General features: G+C 41.7%; 1 protein-coding gene across 1 annotated transcript; it reads left to right on the top strand.

Moving 5' to 3' along the window:
* Positions 1-7,933: 7,933 nt before the first annotated feature.
* Positions 7,934-21,964, top strand: LOC115135237 (tyrosine 3-monooxygenase/tryptophan 5-monooxygenase activation protein, beta polypeptide a). The gene is made up of 6 exons (XM_029669719.2): positions 7,934-8,043; positions 19,647-19,947; positions 20,305-20,428; positions 20,762-20,925; positions 21,268-21,363; positions 21,506-21,964. Exons 2-6 carry the CDS (start codon positions 19,654-19,656, stop codon positions 21,560-21,562), a joined length of 735 nt encoding a protein of 244 aa, XP_029525579.1. The 5' UTR covers positions 7,934-8,043; positions 19,647-19,653; the 3' UTR covers positions 21,563-21,964.
* Positions 21,965-22,228: the final 264 nt, after the last annotated feature.

The following is a 22,228-nucleotide window of genomic DNA, read 5'->3' as shown; positions in this document are numbered from 1 at the left end:
AGTTGGAAAATGATTGTTATTGATCAATAATGGCAACCTCCTGGCATTGACAATTTAGATGGAAAGCTACGGGGAATGGTAGCTGACTCTATAGTCAATCATACAGTGGGGCAAAAAAGTATTTAGTCAGACACCAATTGTGCAAGTTCTCCCACTTAAAAAGATGAGAGAGGCCTGTAATTTTCATCATGAGAAAAAAAATGAGGAAATGAGAAAAAAAATATCCAGAAAATCACATTGTAGGATTTTTAATGAATTTACTTGCAAATTATGGTGGAAAATAAGTATTTGGTCAATAACAAAAGTTTATCTCAATACTATGTTGTATACCCTTTGTTGGCAATGACAGAGGTCAAACGTTTTCTGTAAGTCTTCACAAGGTTTTCACACACTGCTGCTGGTATTTTGGCCCATTCCTCCTCTAGAGCAGTGATGTTTTGGGGCTGTTGTTGGGCAACACGGACTTTCAACTCCTTCCAAAGATTTTCTATGGGGTTGAGATCTGGAGACTGGCCAGGCCAGGACCTTGAAATGCTTCTTACGAAGCCACTCCTTCGTTGCCCGGGCGGTGTGTTTGGGATCACTGTCATAATGAAAGACCCAGCCACATTTCATCTTCAATGCCCTTGCTGATGGAAGGAGGTTTTCACTCAAAATCTCACGATACATGGCCCCATTCATTCTTTCCTTTACACGGATCAGTCGTCCTGGTCCCTTTGCAGAAAAACAGCCCCAAAGCATGATGTTTCCACCCCCATGCTTCACAGTAGGTATGGTGTTCTTTGGATGCAACTCAGCATTCTTTGTCCTCCAAACACGACAAGTTGAGTTTTTACCAAAAAGTTCTATTTTGGTTTCATCTGACCATATGAGATTCTCCCAATCTTCTTCTGGATCATCCAAATGCTCTCTAGCAAACTTCAGACGGGCCTGGACATGTACTGTCTTAAGCAGGGGGACACGTCTGGCACTGCAGGATTTGAGTCCCTGGCGGCGTAGTGCGTTACTAATGGTAGGCTTTGTTACTTTGGTCCCAGCTCTCTGCAGGTCATTCACTAGGTCCCCCCGTGTGGTTCTGGGATTTTTGCTCACCGTTCTTGTGATCATTTTGACCCCACGGGGGTGAGATCTTCCATGGAGCCCCAGATCGAGGGAGATTATCAGTGGTCTTGTATGTCTTCCATTTCATTTGCTCCCATAGTTGATTTCTTCAAACAAAGCTGCTTACCTATTGCAGATTCAGTCTTCCCAGCCTGGTGCAGGTCTACAATTTTGTTTCTGGTGTCCTTTGACAGCTCTTTGGTCTTGGCCATAGTGGAGTTTGGAGTGTGACTGTTTGAGGTTGTGGACAGGTGTCTTTTATACTGATAACAAGTTCAAACAGGTGCCATTAATACAGGTAATGAGAGGAAGACAGAGGAGCCTCTTAAAGAAGAAGTTACAGGTCTGTGAGAGCCAGAAATCTTGCTTGTTTGTAGGTGACCAAATACTTATCTTCCACCATAATTTGCAAATAAATTCATTAAAAATCCTACAATGTGATTTTCTGGATTTTTCTTCTCATTTTGTCTGTCATTGGTTGTACCTATGATGAAAATTACAGGCCTCTCTCATCGTTTTAAGTGGGAGAACTTGCACAATTGGTGGCTGACTAAATACTTTTTTGCCCCACTCTAGGTCTATAGAGGACATGTGTAGTGTTTTTTGTTTAGACTGTCCTGTCTTGACTGGCATTAGTTAGGGCTGACCCCGGTCAAACCTATGTCTGTCAAACCGCTCTGCCAAATTACAATATTGTGAAGGACACTCAATTAATTGCCAATAGTAGAAATATTAGGTGACTGTAAAGACTGAGTTATTACATTATGTGCTGATTACTTATTGAAAGAATGGTAAAGACTAATCACTCTTTCAATCGATTATTGAAGATGTAGAACAGATAGAACAGATCAATATAAATCAAATGTTGTTACAATTTTTGGTATTTGATTTATAACTCTTCATTTAGCATATCGGAGCAGCTCACAGATTACTGCACCTGTATATAGCCCACCTATAATTTAGCCCAAACAACTACCTCTTTCTCTACTGTATTTATTTTATTTTATTTATTTATTTTGCTCCTTTGCACCCCATTATTTGCACATTCTTCCACTGCAAATCTATAATTCCAGTGTTTTACTTGCTATATTGTATTTACTTTGCCACCATGGCCTTTTTTTGCCTTTACCTCCTTTATCTCACCTCATTTGCTCACATCGTATATAGACTTGTTTCTACTGTATTATTGACTGTATGTTTGTTTTACTCCATGTGTAACTCTGTGTCGTTGTATGTGTCGGACTGCTTTGCTTTATCTTGGCCAGGTCGCAATTGTAATATCAGTGATACTGATACCTTCATTATAAGGTTGGTTTTATTTTTTTAACAATATCAAAATGTGAAAGTTATTGTCTGGAAAAATAATCCTATTAGCAGCATTTTGTAAGGCAGGCCAAAGTTAATAATGAAAAAAATTCATATGTAGGACTATCCATCCAATAGCATAGTCTCCACTACACCCTGCTGGCTGCTTCAAAGCATAACTTTACCACAGTTATAAAATACCTCTGAGGACTAGCCTTATGGGGATCATCCTAACCCTAATATTAACCACACTGCTAACCTTGTGCCTAACCCTAACCTTAAATGAAGAGGAAAAAGCACATTTTTCTTTTCATCAATTTTTTCACGATATACAGTGCCATGCAAAAGTATTCATCCCCCTTGGCTTTTTCCTATTTTGTTGCATTACAACCTGTAATTTAAATGGATTTTTATTTGGATTTGATGTAATGGACATACACAAAATAGGCCAAATTGGTGAAGTGAAATGAAAAAAAGAACTTGTTTAAAAAATGCAACGGAAAAGTGGTGCGTGCATATGTATTCACCTCCTTTGCTATGAAGCCCCTAAATAAGATCTGGTGCAACCAATTACCTTCAGAAGTCACATAAATAGTTCAATAAAGTCCACCTGTGTGCAATCTAAGTGTCACATGATCTCAGTATATATACACCTGTTCCGAACGGCCCCAGAGTCTGCAACATCACTAAGCAAAGGGCACCACAAAGCAAGCGGCACCATGAAGACCAAGGAGCTCTCCAAACAGGTCAAGGACAAAGTTGTGGAGAAGTACAGATCAGGGTTGGATTATAAAAATAAAAAATCTGAAGTTTTGAACATTCCACAGAGCAACATTAAATCCATTATAAAAGAATGGAAAGAATATGGTACCACAACAAACCTGCCAAGAGAGGGCCGCCCACCAAAACTCATGGACCAGCAAGGAGGGCATTAATCAGAGAGGCAACAAAGAGACCAAAGATAACCCTGAAGGAGCTGCAAAGCTCCACAGCGGAGATTGGAGTATTTGTCCATAGGACCACTTTAAGCCGTACACTCCAGAGTTGGGCTTTAAGGAAGAATGGTCATAAAAAAAGCGTTATTGCTTAATTAGGGATAGGTGTCCTGTGAGCAGGACACAAGCCGACAACATCCGGTGAAATTGTAGGGCGCACAATTCAAATAAATATTCCTAATATTAAACATTCATGAACATACAAGTGTCTTATACCATTTAAAAGCTAATCTTCTTGTTAATCTAACTGCATTGTCAGATTTCAAAAAGGCTCTATGGTGAAAGCATACCATGCGATTGTCTGAGGATGGCGCCACACATCTTTCACATTTTTCAACCAGCACAGGCTTCACAAAATCACAAATCTCGATTAAATAAATCACTAACTTTTGAAGATCTTCCTCTGTTAGCAATCCCAAGGGTCCCAGCTACAACATGATTGGTTGTTTAGTTAGATAAAATCCTTCTTTTTATCCCAAAAAGTCAGTTTAGTTGGCACCATCGATTTCAGAAATCCACTTGTTCAACATGCAGACAAAGGAGTCCAAAAAGCTACAGCAAAACTTCATCAAAACAAGTCAAACGACATTTCTATTTAATCCTCAGGTACTCTAAAATGTAAATAAACTATAATATTTCATATGGAAAGTAGTATGTTCAACAGGAAAGGAAAATCGCAAGTGCCCGACCTCTCCCTCGCGCGCCGAAAGACTGATTTTCTTCAGGAGGTCTCCTAATAAAAACTTGAAATACTTGTTCATTTTTTCAAAAAGAAGCCTGAAACCTTGTATTAGGACTGTTGACATCTAGTGGAAGCCATAAGAATTGCAATCTGGGAGACGGATTTACATAAAAACAATAGGTTTCCATAATAAGAGCCTGGGAGCTAAAAAACAACAACATTTTGGTCGGATTTTCGCCTGCCATATTAATTATTTTATAGTCTCAGACATAATTTGAACAGTCTTAGAAACTTCAACGTGTTTTCTATCCAATGTTATCAATTATATGCATATCCTGGTTTCTGGGCCTAAGTAACAGGCAGTTTACTTTGGGCACGTCAGTCAGGCAGAAATTCAGGAAACTAGACCCTATCTGAGAGAGGTTTAAAAGAAAGAAATAAGCAAACATGTTTGGTGTTCGCCAAAAGGTATGTGGGAGACTCCCCAAACATATGGAAGAAGGTACTCTGGTCAGATGAGACTAAAGCTGATATTTTTGGCCATCAAATAAAATGTTATGTGTGGCGCAAATCCAACACGTTTCATCCCCCGAGAACACCATACCCACAGTGAAGCATGGTGGTAGCAGCATCATGATGTGGGGATGTTTTTCATCGGCAGGGACCAGGAAACTGGTCAACATTGAAGGAATGATGGATGGCGCTAAATACAGGGAAATTCTTGAGGGAAACCTGTTTCCCTCTTCCAGAAATTTGAGATTGGGACGGAGGTTCACCTACCAGCAGAACAATGACCCAAAGCATACTGCTAAAGTAACACTTGAGTAGTTTAAGTGGAAACATTTAAATATATTGGAATTTGCTAGTCAAAGCCCAGACCTCAATCCAATTGAGAATCTGTGGTAAGACTTAAAGACTGCTGTACACCAGCAGAACCCATCCAACTTTAAGGAACTGGAGCATTTTCGCCTTGAAGAATGGGCAAAAATCCCAGTGGCTAGATGTGCCAAGCTTATAAAGACATACCCCAAGAGACTTGCAGCTATAATTGCTGCAAAAGGTGGCTCTACAAAGTATTGACATTGGGGGGGTGAATACTTACGCACATTTTCAGATTTTTTTGTGTTGTTTCTTATTTCTTTCACAATAAAATATATTTAGCATCTTCATAGTGATAGGCATGTTGTGTAAATCAAATGATACACCCCCCCCCAAAAAAAAAAATCCAGGTTGTAAAGCAGCAAAATAGGAAAAATACCAAGGCGGGTGAATACTTTCGCAAGCCACTGTAGACAATTTTGACTTCGCAGCTTGGCCATTTAGTGGGAACCCCTCATAGGTCATGGATACGAGTGCATTGCAAACACTGGTGTTAAACATTTGTACCCATGACTTGAGACGTACTATTCTTGACTCCTGTGAATGATTAAGAGAGGCCTAGAATTCCTTTTGTTTTATTTCTCAGTTTCTCTCTTATTTTATTTTTTACATAAATGCATACATTTATCCATAATTCGATAATACCAACAGTAATTTATTTGGTGTTCTTGCTTGAAGAACAAACCTGAATATGATGCAATCTGATGACACCACTTCAGGGGTGCTTAATTAAAGTTCAAGATTGGGTTGAGCTTGTTTCTGAACTTTTCTTTGGGCATTTGTGGTACTGCCTTGAGCTGCAGTGCAGACGCACTCTTCAGTTAGTGACCAAAATTCAGCAGTAATAACGCCTTGGTCAAACACAATTTCTAGTGGCAGTAGTGAAAGAGCATGCTTTATGCTGGTATGTAACCTAAAACGAAACTGGGGAGCTAGGAGTTTTTCCCCTTAAAAGGGTTTTATTACAGACAGAATACTCCTCAGTTTCATCAGCTGTCCGGGTGGTCGGTCTCAGACGAAGAAGCCGGATGAGAAAGTCCTGGGCTGGCGTGGTTATACAAGGTCTGTGGTTGTAAGGCCGGTTGGACGTACTGCCAAATTCTCTAAAACGACGTTGGAGGCAGCTTATGGTAGAGAAATTAACAATAAACTCTCTGGCAACAGATATGGTGGACATTCCTACAGTCAGCATGCCAATTGCACGCTCCCTCAAAACATGAGACACCTGTGGCATTGTGTTGTGTGACAAAACTGCACATTTTAGAGTGGCCTTTTATTGTCCCCAGCACAACTTACACCTGTGCAATGATCATGCTGTTTAATCAGCTTCTTGATATGCCACACCTGTCAAGTAGATGGATTAACTTGGAAAATGAGAAATGCTCACTAACAGGGATGTAAACAAATTTGTGCACACATTTTAGAGAAATATGCTTTTTGTCCATGTGGAACATTTCGGAGATCTTTTATTTCAGCTCATGGAACATGGTACCAACACTTTAGACATTGCCTTTGTAATTTTGTTCTCTTTTCATCCGAGGAGGTTCTTAGAACATTCACTATGTAAAAAAAATGTGTGGGTGAAAGGGTTATTCTACCAAGTCCCATAACCAAATCAAATCAAATCAAATGTATTTATATAGCCCTTCGTAACATCAGCTGATATCTCAAAGTGCTGTACAGAAACCCAGCCTAAAACCCCAAACAGCAAGCAATGCAGGTGTAGAAGCACGGTGGCTAGGAAAAACTCCCTAGAAAGGCCAAAACCTAGGAAGAAACCTAGAGAGGAACCAGGCTATGTGGGGTGGCCAGTCCTCTTCTGGCTGTGCCGGGTGGAGATTATAACAGAACATGGCCAAGATGTTAAAATGTTCATAAATGACCAGCATGGTCGAATAATAATAAGGCAGAACAGTTGAAACTGGAGCAGCAGCACGGCCAGGTGGACTGGGGACAGCAAGGAGTCATCATGTCAGGTAGTCCTGGGGCATGGTCCTAGGGCTCAGGTCCTCCGAGAGAGAGAAAGTAAGAGAGAAGGAGAGAATTAGAGAACGCACACTTAGATTCACACAGGACACCGAATAGGACAGGAGAAGTACTCCAGATATAACAAACTGACCCTAGCCCCCCGACACATAAACTACTGCAGCATAAATACTGGGGGCTGAGACAGGAGGGGTCAGGAGACACTGTGGCCCCATCCGAGGACAACCCCCGGACAGGGCCAAACAGGAAGGCCCCACCCACTTTGCCAAAGCACAGCCCCCACACCACTAGAGGGATATCTTCAACCACCGACTTACCATCCTGAGACAAGGCTGAGTATAGCCCACAAAGATCTCCGCCATGGCACAACCCAAGGGGGCGCGCCAACCCAGAAAGGATGACCACATCAGTGAATCAACCCACTCAGGTGACGCACCCCTTCCAAGGACGGCATGAGAGAGCCCCAGTAAGCCAGTGACTCAGCCCGGGTTCTTCTGCCAGAATAACTTTTTCTCAGAGCAGTGTTTTTTCTAAGAGCAGTGTTGTTAGTATTATGGTAGCAATATATATTTTTAATCATATGCATGCAATCATATTCATGCAAGCAGTCATTTCATAAGACATGATCAGTGCTTGACTTGGACAGGAGCTCACAGGAGCTGATTACTGGCAAATGTTCTACTGCTTGAGCTCCTGTTCCTCTTTAATAATATTAGCTCAAACGTATTGTGGTGCTCCTGCAACTTTACATAAACAGTACAGCCAGACTATCCTGTCTCAACATCTGTGTTCTATGATTTACACTTTACTTCGGACTGTAAGCAATCGCTTGGAGACAGTAACTATGGTGACCACTTACGTCATCGCATAGGCTCGTATACTCTTTATGACGTCAACTACCCTGCAGAATGCTTTGGAAACCCCGGAGTGCTGTTACCATAGATACTGGCGGGGGGAGGGGTGGAGTTTAGAGGAAGCGGAAGTGTTTGCGCAGGCGGAAGTGGTACTGCCCTGAAAATCCCGAGCAGCGAACGGAGGACAGTTTGGTACTCCCATCGTTTAGAGAAAAAGCAGGATTCAAAATACAAGCTAAATGTGAGTTCACTTGCATAAAAATTCGATTATATTATTATCTCCGGGTAAGATTGGTAATTGTGGGTTCATAGTAACCCAACAATGTCTCCAATCGCTATCTGTGGCGGAAGGTGCCTATTGTGGTTTGGGGCTGGGTATAAGGATTTAGGCCGAGACGTGTGATTGAATAGCGAGCTAGAGCTCACAAGCTAGCTAGGGATTAGGTTATTGTAAACCACGTAGGGGAGATCTCAGATCTGCCCTGGGAAATATGAATCTAAATCCAAAATGGTACCGTAATGCTGATGTATATATCCACAGAAGACTGTTTTTTTTTTGCAAGGCTAATGTTCCCTGCCTGGTCGTCGTGAAATCAAGACTTACAGGAGCTACTTTACCGCTATCTCCAGCTAATTTTACAAGTGAATGGACTGCAAATGCACAGGTTTTTGCGATTACACTGGTGCATAAATAGCTACGAATTAAATTATATTTTCGTATATCCAACTCATTGGTAGCATTCAATTTCTATAACTGTTGCTAGATAACGTTAGCTGGTTTGCTAACGGCAGCTTTCATATTAAAATTCCGCAAGGGAATGCGACAAGAGAGGGCGTTACTAGCTCTCCAGCTCCATCTTCAATGCCGGACTGGAATCTAGCAAGCTAGCGCTTTAGCGATTAGGTTGGCTACCGATTTTATAGCGCAATGGTGCAGTATTTCCGCCATGGACGTTACATTTGACATCCTTGATCATAACTAGTTAGCGAGTATTTGCTAACGGTCGAAAGATGGTTAGTAAAACACAGTGACATTTAAGATACAGCCTTGGTAATGTAGGATACCATACTGTCATAGTATACCAGTTTTATTTTATTTTTTTATAAATAAACTGATCTCAACTGGCGCAAGTGACACAGCCATTGTGAGCAAATCTGACTTTATCACAGTCGAAATTGACTTGAGATAACATGGCCACAAGAGCCGTGTAACTAACTATACATGGCCATAATAATACATTGGTTTAACAATAAAGCTAAGATCACCTGCTGCGTTTTCACTACTGCACATTATTTCTTAGGGATGTATGTCCTTTGAAAACATGCCTTGCGTCTAGAGCTGGGTTTCACGTAAAAGTTATATGGTTAATTTCCTATAATGGTTGTTTAGAAGGAGAAAGTCTGCTGATTATGGCTTAAACTTTCTAGAGCCCCAATGGGGACAAATTGACATTTCTAAGAATGTCGTGTTTTCAAGATAGATTATCAGAAAACCACAATTTTGGAGTTTGTTTAGTTGTGGCCAATCATAATGGACAAGTTTGCTCAAATATAATACCTAACATTTACCAAGCTGATCTTATATTGTCCTATGTCAGCATTATTTAGATGTTCCGGTGTGGACAATATTTTCTTTATAACATTAAATTTTGTATTACTGGCCCAGAGAAAGGGGTTCATTTCCTCTCAAAAAAAAAGTGTTCAAAGGTACATGTATACTGTGTTTTTAAAGTATTTTTAATGACCTTTATTTAGCTAGGCAAGTCATTTAAGAACAAATTATGATTTACAATGATGGCCTGTATGTCAATATATCAAAATAATTCAATCAATGCCTGTATAACAAGAATAGCTTTTTTCCATTTTTTTTATGAGTGTTTGTTCTCATGTTGTCGTTTTGTGTCTTGGCTCCTTGTGTGCTGTGCACCTTCCCATTTACACACATACAGCAAGCCCTCCCCCTTACCACTCCAAACAACAAAGATGAGATGACTTCTTTCTCTCCTTTTTTTTAAGACAAGAACATTGAAAGTACGATTGTTTGCCATTTTAATATTTGATAATTAACCAATGATATTAGGCCATGATTACAGACACCGGTGTCTTTTGACACTATATAAACGAGTCATCCCGCAGTGTTTGTTTAAAAAACCCTGATGAAGACAGCTTGGCTGTCGAAACATTGGTAATTACATTTTTGCATCTGAGCTCCTAGAGTGTCCGGCTGTTATTATATTTTCGAGGACCTGCCTTTACAACAGGCCTACAAGCCCTCCGTCCAGCCTCTCTCAGCCTATTGTGGACAGTCTGAGCACTGATGGAAGGATTGTGCGTTCCTGGTGTAACTCGGGCAGTTGTGGTCTGTCTCCCTGTAGCGCTGTCTTAGGCGTCTCACAGTACGGACATTATAAATATAAAATCAAACTTTCATTTAATTACACATGCCATATAGCAAATTAAAGCTACACTTGTTCTGAAATCAGCCAACATGTCAGATTTCAAAAAGGCTTTTCGGCGAAAGCAACCGATGCTATTACCTGAGGATAGCACCCCGTAAACAAAGAGAGAAACCATATTTCAACCCTGCAGGCGCGACACAAAACGCAGAAATAAAAATATAATTCATGCCTTACCTTTGACGAGCTTCTTTTGTTGGCACTCCAATATGTCCCATAAACATCACAAATGGTCCTTTTGTTCGATTAATTCCGTCAATATATATCCAAAATGTCAATTTATTTGGCGCGTTTGATCCAAAAAAACACCGGTTCCAACTTGCTCAACGTGACTACAAAATATCTCAAAAGTTAACTGTAAACTTTGCAAAAACATTTCAATCTACTTTTGTAATACAACTTTAGGTATTTTTTAACATAAATAATCAATCAAATTGAAGACGGGATGATCTGTGTTCAATACAGGAAGAAAACAGACTGAAGCATGCTTTCTGGTCACGCGCCTCTATCCAACAGTACACTTCAAGTGACCCTCGTTCAAGATGGCCGTACTTCTTCATTACACAAAGGATTTACCTAAATCAATTTCTAAAGACTGTTGACATCCAGTGGAAGCGATAGGAATGGTTCCTTTAGAAATCTGGATTCCCAATGAAAACCCATTGAAAGAGAGTGAACTCAGGAAAAAAATCTGAATGGTTTGTCCTCGGGGTTTCGCCTGCTAAATAAGTTATCTTATACTCACAGACATGATTCAAACCGTTTTAGACACGTCAGAGTGTTTTCTATCCAAATCTACTAATAATATGCATATCTTATCTTCTGGTGATGAGTAGCGGGCAGTTGAATTTGGGGATGCATTTCATCCGGACGTGAAAATACTGCCCCCAAGAAGTTCAATTAAATTTAGGGGGGGGGCAACTCGGCTCCATTTATTGAATCGCGAAGCCCACTGATATTGCAAACTGCTTTAATGACTTTCATTGGCAAGATAAGCTAACTTAGGGATGACATGCCAGCAACAAACGCTGATACTACACATCCAAGTATATCGGACCATATTATGAAAGACAAGAATTGTACTTTTGAATTCCGTAAAGTCAGAGTGGAAGAGGTGAGAATTATTGTTGTCTATCAACAATGACAAGCCACCAGGGTCTGACAATCTAGATGGAAAATTACTGACGAGAATGCCACTCCTATTTGCCACATCTTCAATTTAAGCCTACTAGAGAGTGTGTGCCCTCAGGCCTGGAGGGAAGCTAAAGTCATTACGCTACCCTAGGATAGTAAAAGCCCCTTTTTACTGGCTCAAATAGCCAACCAATCAGCCAGTTACCAACCCGTAGTAAACCTCTGGATTTTGTTTTTGACCCGATACAATGCTATTTTACAGTAAACAAATTGACAACAGAATTTCAGCATGCTTATAGGGAAGGACACTCAACAAGGACATCACTTACTCAAAAAAAACTGATTTGACTGAGAAATCTATGATAAAATGATTGTTGGGGCTGTCTTGCTAGACTTCAGTGCAGCTTTTGACATTATTGATCACCGTCTACTCCTGGAAAAACGTATGTGTTATGGCTTTACACCCCCTGCTATTTACATTTACATTACATTTAAGTCATTTAGCAGACGCTCTTATCCAGAGCGACTTACAAATTGGTGCATTCACCTTATGACATCCAGTGGAACAGCCACTTTACAATAGTGCATCTAAATCTTTTAAGGGGGGGAGGGGGTGAGAAGGACTACTTTATCCTATCCTAGGTATTCCTTAAAGAGGTGGGGTTTCAGGTGTCTCCGGAAGGTGGTGATTGACTCCACTGTCCTGGCGTCGTGAGGGAGTTTGTTCCACCATTGGGGGGCCAGAGCAGCGAACAGTTTTGACTGGGCTGAGCGGGAACTGTACTTCCTCAGTGGTAGGGAGGCGAGCAGGCCAGAGGTGGATGAACGCAGTGCCCTTGTTTGGGTGTAGGGCCTGATCAGAGCCTGGAGGTACTGAGGTGCCGTTCCCCTCACAGCTCCGTAGGCAAGCACCATGGTCTTGTAGCGGATGCGAGCTTCAACTGGAAGCCAGTGGAGAGAGCGGAGGAGCGGGGTGACGTGAGAGAACTTGGGAAGGTTGAACACCAGACGGGCTGCGGCGTTCTGGATGAGTTGTAGGGGTTTAATGGCACAGGCAGGGAGCCCAGCCAACAGCGAGTTGCAGTAATCCAGACGGGAGATGACAAGTGCCTGGATTAGGACCTGCGCCGCTTCCTGTGTGAGGCAGGGTCGTACTCTGCGGATGTTGTAGAGCATGAACCTATAATGTGGACAAAGAGTTACTTGTCTAACAGAACACAGAGGGTGTTCTTTAATGGAAGCCTATCAAATATAATCCAGTTTGAATCAGGAATTCCTCATGGTAGCTGTTTTTAGGCCCCTTGGTTTTTTACATTTTTACTAACGACGTGCCACTGACTAAGGCCAGAGTTTCTATGTATGCGGATGACTCAACATGATACATGTCAGCTACTACAGCGACTGATATGACTGCAACACTCAACAAAGAGCTGCAGTTAGAGTGGGTGGTGAGGAATAAGTTAGCCCTAAATATTTCTAAAACTAAAAGCATTGTATTTGGGTCAAATCATTCACTAAATCTTGTAATAAATCATGTGGAAATTTAGCAAGTTGAGGTGACTAAACCCTGTTTCTAGTCTGCATCGAAATAGCGGTCACAATAGCGACACAGTTGAGTGCCACCAAATGGCTTGAACACAGCCTGTGGGCTGTTTTGTTGAGCAGTGGTTCAATGCCATGACAGAGGGTAACACGTCGCTGCAGGCACAGTTGATGAGCTTATTTCTCGAGTCAGTTGTTCGAATGGAGCTAGCTAGTGTGTTCATATGCCTTTGAAATGGCAGCCGCGGTATGACAACCAGCACACATGATTGTGTTACAAACAAACCAGTTGATTGCAGTGAAACCAAACATGACTGGAAAAGTCACATTCTGTGTGGGTTATTTACCTGGAATGTGTCGTCAAATGGAATGAGACGGAATTCACAACACAAGCGGTTCACAAAATGTTTCGTGTTAGGCTATAAAAACGGATTTGATCAAACAAAAGATAATTCACTTGTGTAACAATGAGCATTGGAATTGCAAACAGACAAAGATCGTCAAAGGTAAACTATTTATTTTAATGCAGTTTGTGATTATGTTACGCCTGTGCTGGTTAAATTTTTTTTATTTTTTATGGAGCTCTATGCTCAGATAATCGTATTCTTTCGCAGTAAATCCTTTTTTAAATCTGACAACGCAGTTGGATTAGCAAGATTCTAGGCTTTCGATACATGTGAGACACTTGTATTTTCATGAATGTTTAATATGACTATTTATGTAGCGATCACCGTATGTCGTGGAATTTCAGCCCGCTAGCGGGTTCCGTACGCAGATGGGTTAAGAATGTGAAATGTCAGAATAATAGTGTAGAGTGATTTATATCATCTTTTATTTCTTTCTTCACATTCCCAGTGGGTCAGAAGTTTACATACACTCAATTAATATTTGGTAGCAATTGCCTTTAAATTGTTTAAATTGGGTCAAACGTTTCGGGTAGCCTTCAACAAGCTTCCCACAATAAGTTGGGTGAATTTTTGCACGTTCCTCCTGACAGAACTGGTGTAACTGAGTCAGGTTTGTAGTTGTAGGGCTCCTTGCTCGCATATGCTTTTTCACTTTTGCCCACAAATTTTCTATAGGATTGAGGTCAGGGATTTGTGATGGCCACTCCAATACCTTCACTTTGTTGTCCTTAAGCCATTTTGCCACAACTTTGGAAGTATGCTTGGGGTCATTGTCCATTTGGAAGACCCATTTGCGACCCAGCTTTAACTGCCTGACTGATGTCTTGAGATGTTGCTTCCAATATATCCCCATCATTTTCCTCCCTCATGATGCCATCTATTTTGTGAGGCGCACCAGTCCCTCCTGCAGCAAAGCACCCCCACAAGATGATGCTGCCACCCCCGTGCATCACGGTTGGGATGGTGTTCTTCGGCTTGCAAGCCTTCCACTTTTTCCTTCAAACATAACGATGGTCATTATGGCCACGCATTTCTATTTTTGTTTCATCAGACCAGAGGGCATTTCTCCAAAAAGTACGATCTTTGTCCCCATGTGCAATTGCAAATCGTAGACTGGCTTTTTTATGGCGGTTTTGGAGCTGTGGCTTCTTCCCTGCTGAGCGACCTTTCAGGTTATGTTGATATAGGACTCGTTTTACTGTGGATATAGATACTTTTGTACCTGTTTCCTCCAGCATCTTCACAAGGGCCTTTTGCTGTTGTTCTGGGATTGATTTGCACTTTTCGCATTAAAGTACGTTCATCTTTTGGAGACAGAACTCCTTCCTGAGTGGTATGACGGCTGCGTGGTACCATGGTGTTTATACTTGCGTACTATTATTTGTACAGATGAGCGTGGTACCTTCAGGCATTTGGAAGGTCAGACTAGTGGAGGTGTACAATTTTTCTTGGCTGATTTCTTTTGATTTTCCCATGATGTCAAGCAAAGAGGCACCGAGTTTGAAGGTAGGCCTTGAAATACATCTACTGGTACACCTCCAATTGACTCAAATGATGTCAATTAGCCTATCAGAAGCTTCTAAAGCCATGACTTCATTTTCCGGAATTTTCCAAGCTAAAAATTATTTTTCCAAGGTAAAAATCTGTCATTCTGTCCCTGAGCAAGGCAGTTAACCCACTGTTCCCTGGGTGCCGAAGATGCCGATGAATGCAGCCCTCCACACAACTGATTCAGAGGGGTTGGGTTAAATGCGGAAGACACATTTCAGTTGAATGCATTCAGACATTCAACGGACTAGGTAACAGTCACACTGTAAATTAAAGGAATGGGTTTCTATGGCTGGATTTTTCCTTTAAGTTGTTTGGCAAATGCACATGTTTTTAGAAACTTTAACCTGCTCTTTTCTGGTTAGGAAATCCAAAAGTTTGCCTGCATGAAAAAATATTTGAAAAGGTTGCTTTTTGGTACGCTGAAGCTCCTTTCCCTTTGTCAATTACCCACACTGCGCTGTAGTCTCTTCAATCACAAGGCAGTTAATACTATCGTCACCCATCAGAATATTATCACCCATCAGAATATTGTAACTCTAATCTGGTCTTTAGGCTACATCTATTATTACTACATCTATGTGTGAAATTAGTTTTGATTTAGTTTAGGTCAGGTGTCACTAGCCTTCTCAAGATCACTTTCTGAGTCAAAATGCAACCCGAGATCTACTGCTCAGATTTTCTTTTAACGTGTCTTAAAACATTTAAGTCTATGCAACACTAACCTATTAAAAACAGTACTGTAGCAATGAGATTTGTGCAGTGGGCTATAGGCCCAATACGTTATCACCGCACATTTGGCTTTGCTTGAATTTCCCTCCCAATGCATTGTCCCCCGCCCCCCAAAAAAGTTAATTTAAAACTGTGAGTTATATGATCACAGCGGTAATAGATAACTCATTGTATTACTTTTGAGTCACAGCTGATTGAGCATACATTTAAATAATTTGCTTATTTTTTACTTTACTGGGCTGATGGTCAGTCTCAGCAGAGGGAGAGAGCAGCTGACTGAGGGTCTGCCTCAACGTCCTGCCGCTTTCCCTTTCCTCTGCTGACACTGACCAAAAAGGGACACCGTTTTCTAGCTGATGACAACTCACGCACCACAAATTCATGCTGTGAACAGAGAAAGTGAAATATTCCTGGATATTAAAAAAGAACCAATACGCTAATAAAAACGCAAGCCTATCGATACACTTTCCTACTCGTTCGTTACAGCTGCAGCCCTGGTTGTAGCACGAGTGGAAGTGGGAAGAATATGCATTTTATGGCTTATAAAGGTGTTGAATAAAAAGAGTTGACAGTGCTGAGTAAGGACTTACATGAACTCAGTCATAAAGACAGCAGCTCTCGTCATGGTTTAAAAATAAAAAATCTCGCAGTATCAGCTTTAATGTAGCTTTTTTTAAATTCCTGCTACATTACTGCAGACACGGTAAACTGAGCCACGCGATTGGCCAGCGGTAGGCCTTTAGTGCACTTGATTTACTCTCCGGCCCAGCCTGGAAGGCAGGGTTCATAACTTCAGACACATGTTTCAAAATGCAAACTCTGCCTGCTCAGGCCAGCTAAAGTGGGTGCACCTATTACCTTTTTTACAGAAATGTTTGGCGATCGACTGAAAGCAACCGGTTGGTGACCACTGGTTAGGGTGTAGTTTCAATCTATTTTAATTGTATTTTTGTTCAACTAGGCAAGTCCGTTAAGAACAAATTCTTATTTTACAATGATGGCCTAACCCGGACGACACTAGGCCAATTGTGCCCGCCCTATGGGACTCCTGATGACGTCTGGTTGTGATACAGCCCGGGATCGAACCAGAGTCTGTAGTGATGCCTCTAGCACTGAGATGCAGTGTTTTAGACTGCTATGCCACTCGGGAGCCATGGGCCATTGTCAGATGGCAGCCAAGTGCAAGGGGGGGAAATTACATGTCCTCTGTGTTTTGAATAGACTTATTTAAGAAAAGTCAAGGATGGGGGGGGCATGACTTTGCAAATGGCAGAATAATTCAAATGTTAAATTCATATGACCTCAATGATGCTCTCTGAGTTTAGTTGTCTATGATTAGTCTCTCCTCGGTCATCTTTCAGATACCCACGTGATGTTGTATGTTCCTGAAAACCAATGAGTAGATGGGAGAGGTGGGACTTCCAGCGTGTCAAGTGTCTCAAAAATAGACAAGTTATATTTTATCGTTTGACTACGCATACTCTCGTTCAGGCCTGTGAGCGGCGTGGGTGAAATGGTTGAATAACATGTACACTACCAGTCAAAGGTTTGGACACACATACTCATTCAAGGGTTTGTTATTATTTTTTTTATTATTATTTTCTACATTGTAGAATAATAGTGAAGACATCAACTATGAAATAACACATTAAATCCTGTAGTAACCAAGAAAGTGTTAAACAAATCTAAATATATTTGAGATAATTCAAAGTAGCTACCCTTTGCCTTGATGACAGTTTTGCACAGTCTTGGCATTCTCTCAACCAGCTTCCCCTGGAATACTTTTCCAACAGTCTTGAAGGAGTTCCCACATATGCTGAGCACTTGTTGGCTGATTTTCCTTCACTCTGCAGTCCAACTCATCCCAAACCATCTCAATTGGGTTGCGGTTGGGTGATTGTGGAGGCCAGGTCATCTGATGCAGCACTCCGTCACTCTCTTTCTCGGTCAAATAGCCCTTATACAGCCTGGAAGTGTGTTCGGTCATTGTCCTGTTGAAAAACAAATGATAGTCCCAATAAGCGCAAACCAGATGCGATGGCATATCGCTGCAGAATGCTGTGGTTGCCATGCTGGTTAAGTGTGCCTTTAATTCTAAATAAATTAAGAATATTGTCACCAGCAAAGCACCATAACACCACCTCCTCCATGCTTCATGGTGGGAACCACGCATGTGCCGATCATCCATTCACCTACTCTGCATCTCAGAAAGACACGGTGGTTAGAACCAAAAATGTCTAATTTGGACTCTTCAGACCAACGGAGATTTTCACCTGTCTATTGTCCATTGCTCTCTTATTATTGGTGTCTGTTGGTAGTGGTTTCTTTGCAGCAATTCAACCATGATGGCCTGATTCACGCAGTCTCCTCTGAACCGTTGATTTTGAGATGTCTGTTACGTGAAGCATTTATTTGGGCTACAATTTCTGAAGCTGGTAACTCTAATGAACTTATCCTCCGCAGCAGAGGTAACTCTGGGTCTTGATGGGTTTTTGCGACTGTACTTGAAGAAATGTTCCGTATTAACTGACCTTTGTCTTAAAGTAATGATGGACTGTAATTTCTCTTTGCTTATATGAGCTGTTCTTACCATAACATGGACTTGGTCTTTAACCAAATAGAGCTATCTTCTGTATATCACCACTACATTGTCACAACATAAATGTTGGGCTCAAACGTATTAAGGAGGAAAGAAATTCCACAAATTGACTTTTAACAAGGCACACCTGCTAATTGAAATGCATTCCAGGTGAATACCTCATGAAGCTGGTTGAGAGAATGCCAAGAGTGTGCAAAGCTGTCATCAAGACAAAGGGTGGCTACTTTGAAAAATCTTAAGTAAAAATATATATTTGGATTTGTTAAACACGTGTTATTTCATAGTTTTGATGTCTTCACTATTATTCTACAATTGTAGAAAATAGTACAAATGTGGCCTCCCGAGTGGCGTAGTGGTCGAAGGCACTGCATCGCAGTTGCTAGCTGTGCCACTAGAGTTCCTGGTTCGAGTCGAGGCTCTGTTACAGCCGGCCGCGAACGAGAGACTTATGGGGTGGCGCACAACTGGCCCAGCGTCATCCGGGTTAGGCGAGGGTTTGGCTGGCAGGGATGTCCTTGTTCCATAGTGCTCTAGCGATTCCTGTGGCTGGCCGGGTGCATGCACGCTGACACGGTCGCCAGGTGTAGTGTTTCCTCTGACACGTTGGTGTCGTACGGGAGTTGCAGCGATGAGACAAGACTGTAACTACCAATTGGAAACGACGAAATTGGGGAGAAAATGGGTTAAAAGTAAAAACAAAAAATCAAGATAAACCAGCGAATGAGTAGGTCTCCAAACCTTTTGACTGGTACATTTATTTTGCAACGCTCGTGCACGGAATGTAGCCGTTGTGGTTTGCATGTAAGGGAGTAGTTGACTGGTATCTGAAAGGTTTTATGATGTTTATTAATCAATTTGATCGTGTAGCCTACTGAATACTCAATCATTTTCCATTTGAAGAACACTTGCAGGTTTTGGGTCAGTTCCATTTAAATTCAGTCAAGTAAACTTGCTTTTCAGTTTACTTCCAGAATTAACTGAATTGAAATGAAATTGACCCGGACATGTCTGGACATGCTATTGGGTTGTCTTTATATCCGTATATTAATGCATATTTAAAAATCCTAATCATCAGTCAGAAATGAGGCCCTCCCTTAGCTGAGAGAGACGTCTGTGCTAATAGGCTATTGGTTTGTTGGGCATTTTATTACGGCTAATAACTGAGTATTCAGTAGGCTACATGATAAAACGGATTAATAAAATCAGAACATTATAAAACTTTTCAGGACCCACAGAGGTGCACATTAATGTTCTAGCCCAGCACAAGCACACCAGATGCATCTAATCAGGTCTGTTAGTAAAAATGTTCATCCCCTTGGGTCCACAGTACTAGGATTGTAGAATGGGTAACCTCATACTTTCTAACACTATTAATAACTGTTGCTTGGTGTGACTATGACCACAATAACTCTGTGCCATTTCACAGCCTCGACATGGACAAGAACGACCTGGTACAGAAGGCTAAGCTGGCCGAGCAGGCCGAACGCTATGACGACATGGCGGCGGCGATGAAAGCGGTGACGGAGCAGGGCGGTGAGCTCTCCAACGAGGAGCGCAACCTGCTGTCGGTGGCCTACAAGAATGTGGTGGGGGCGCGTCGCTCCTCCTGGCGCGTCATCTCCAGCATCGAGCAGAAGACCGAGGGCAACGAGAAGAAGCAGCAAATGGCCCGTGAATACCGCGAGAAGATTGAGGCCGAGCTGCAGGACATCTGCAAGGATGTGCTGGTGAGAGAGCTTGCTAGTCTATGCAAGCGAGAGCTTGCTAGTCTATGTGCCTCCATCGCTTTTAAAGGAGTCCCTTGATGCTATGGGACGGGGTGATATAACGTGACACTGGGGCTAGAGTTACATTCATTTAGAGTCCAAGCAATTTGGGAATGTGGTTGGAAGTGGAAATTGTACAGGGAAAATGCCCTATTTACACAACAAGCATTTTTCATTTAGTATGAATGTGAGCTGGAATGAATTTGACACCAAAGCAAGGTTGCAGAGCATCTATTTTTGGTTAATCTTTTGTTTGGTCCTGTGTGTTGAAAGAGTGGAGTTGACTGACACCCAATCAACCCCTTTTCTTGGTTTTAGGCACTCCTCGACAATTACCTCATTGCCAATGCGACTCAGGCAGAAAGCAAGGTGTTCTACCTTAAAATGAAAGGTGACTACTACAGATATCTGTCAGAGGTGGCATCTGGAGACTCAAAAAAGAGTAAGTAGATCTCTGTTCTGTGAGGAAGCTTCCGAGTTACACTGTTGCCAAGAACCCATAATCGTTAATTGGCCACTTTTCCTCAGCCTCTGATTATCATGGAAATAAGCAAAACCTACATTTTTATAATCTGCTGCTTGCAGTGCTTTTTAAGGCTTAAGTGGTATCATCACTGGCCTGATTTGATGTCCACAGTACATAATATCTAGACCATGTTCAATCAGTATCCATTATACAGGAGATGCTCTGTGAAATGTAACATTAATTCTCTTCAACAAAAGCATGATGAGTGAATGGTGTTAATTCATTGGGCCCCTTCTCTCCCCATCACAGCCACAGTGGAGAACTCCCAGCAGGCCTACCAGGAGGCATTTGACATCAGCAAGAAGGACATGCAGCCGACACACCCCATCAGGCTGGGCCTCGCTCTCAACTTTTCCGTCTTCTATTACGAGATCCTCAACTCCCCCGAGCAGGCCTGCAGTTTGGCGAAGGCGGTGGGGCACCGTTATACGCTCACACACGTTACACCATCACACTGCAGTGACTGCGTGATACAGAAGGAGCCTTTTTTAGCCTCCGAATCAATACGGAGTGCAAACACGCCCCTCCTGCTCAGATTTTTTACACAAACCTGCTCGTTAACACCGGTGCTTGTGCTGTTGGCATTTGCCAAATGTTTAAATGAAAAATTTACTGTTGTGATGGTGCTTTGTCATCTGGAGTACCAAGCTTTGTCAATTGGTAAAGTGTTTTGGAGGCATTTTATGCTGTGGTATTCTGGGCCTTATAAAACTTTTTTTTTTTTTTTCCCTTCCATATACCTATTTTCCCTATAGGCTTTCGACGAAGCGATCGCCGAACTTGACACCTTGAACGAGGACTCTTACAAAGACAGCACCTTGATCATGCAGCTACTAAGGGACAATCTCACTGTAAGTGCTTACCGCCAATATAAAACATGTTTGTTTTTTTACCACCTTGTCATGCCATTCAAATGCTTTATCGTTCGATAGACTTGGAACTGAATGCCTCGAGTGTATGAATCATTGGATTTTGTTTTTTCCCCCTTTACAGCTGTGGACATCAGAAAACCAGGGTGACGAGGGGGATGCCGGCGAAGGGGAGAACTAAAGGCGTTGCACATCACTGTTAATCCACCCACACTCTTCTTTCTCTTATTTTACACATATACAGCCCATACATCCCTGCTCCATCCAGCCCCCTCCCTTTCTGTATGACAAGCAGCATGAATTGTACCTGACCTACCAGTTGTGCCCTTTCTCAGATATGCTCAGTTGTTAACAAGCAGAGTATTGTTTTGTGAGGATAAAAGAAAAATAAATTTACCCGGTTGAGTGGCAAGGCCATTCACCCCCCCTTTCCCTTTTGATTCTCTCCTAACAATTCATAAAGATATGTTCTTTCACCTAGCAAGATATGCATTTTAATATCCTTTTTTGCTTTGCTAGTGTACTGGCGATTGCTGGTTTTTATTCAAAAAGGTCATTAAACTGTCCGTTTATTTTCAACAAACACTGTGATGCTTAGTTTTTCTCCACATAATCACAAGTTCTGGTCGCTAAAATTCAGTACTGTATGTAGCAGTGCAATTCTGCTGTGGCCTCATAGAGAATGGTAGAAGAGGTTGTATTGTGACACTGACTAACATGCATATTGCTGTGTATTGTACATTTTATTTTGGCTCTGGAACTAAAAATTAATACAAGGGACCCCAGGTTTTGCCATTCAATATGTATGTCCAGCTGAAAAGAAAAAAAACATTCCATTAGAACCTAA

This window comes from Oncorhynchus nerka, linkage group LG2 (genome assembly GCF_034236695.1).
Source record: "Oncorhynchus nerka isolate Pitt River linkage group LG2, Oner_Uvic_2.0, whole genome shotgun sequence".
In the NCBI taxonomy this organism is placed as follows: domain Eukaryota; kingdom Metazoa; phylum Chordata; class Actinopteri; order Salmoniformes; family Salmonidae; genus Oncorhynchus; species Oncorhynchus nerka.
Note: the sequence above shows the minus strand (reverse complement) of the source record. Positions and strands in the feature narration are given on the sequence as shown.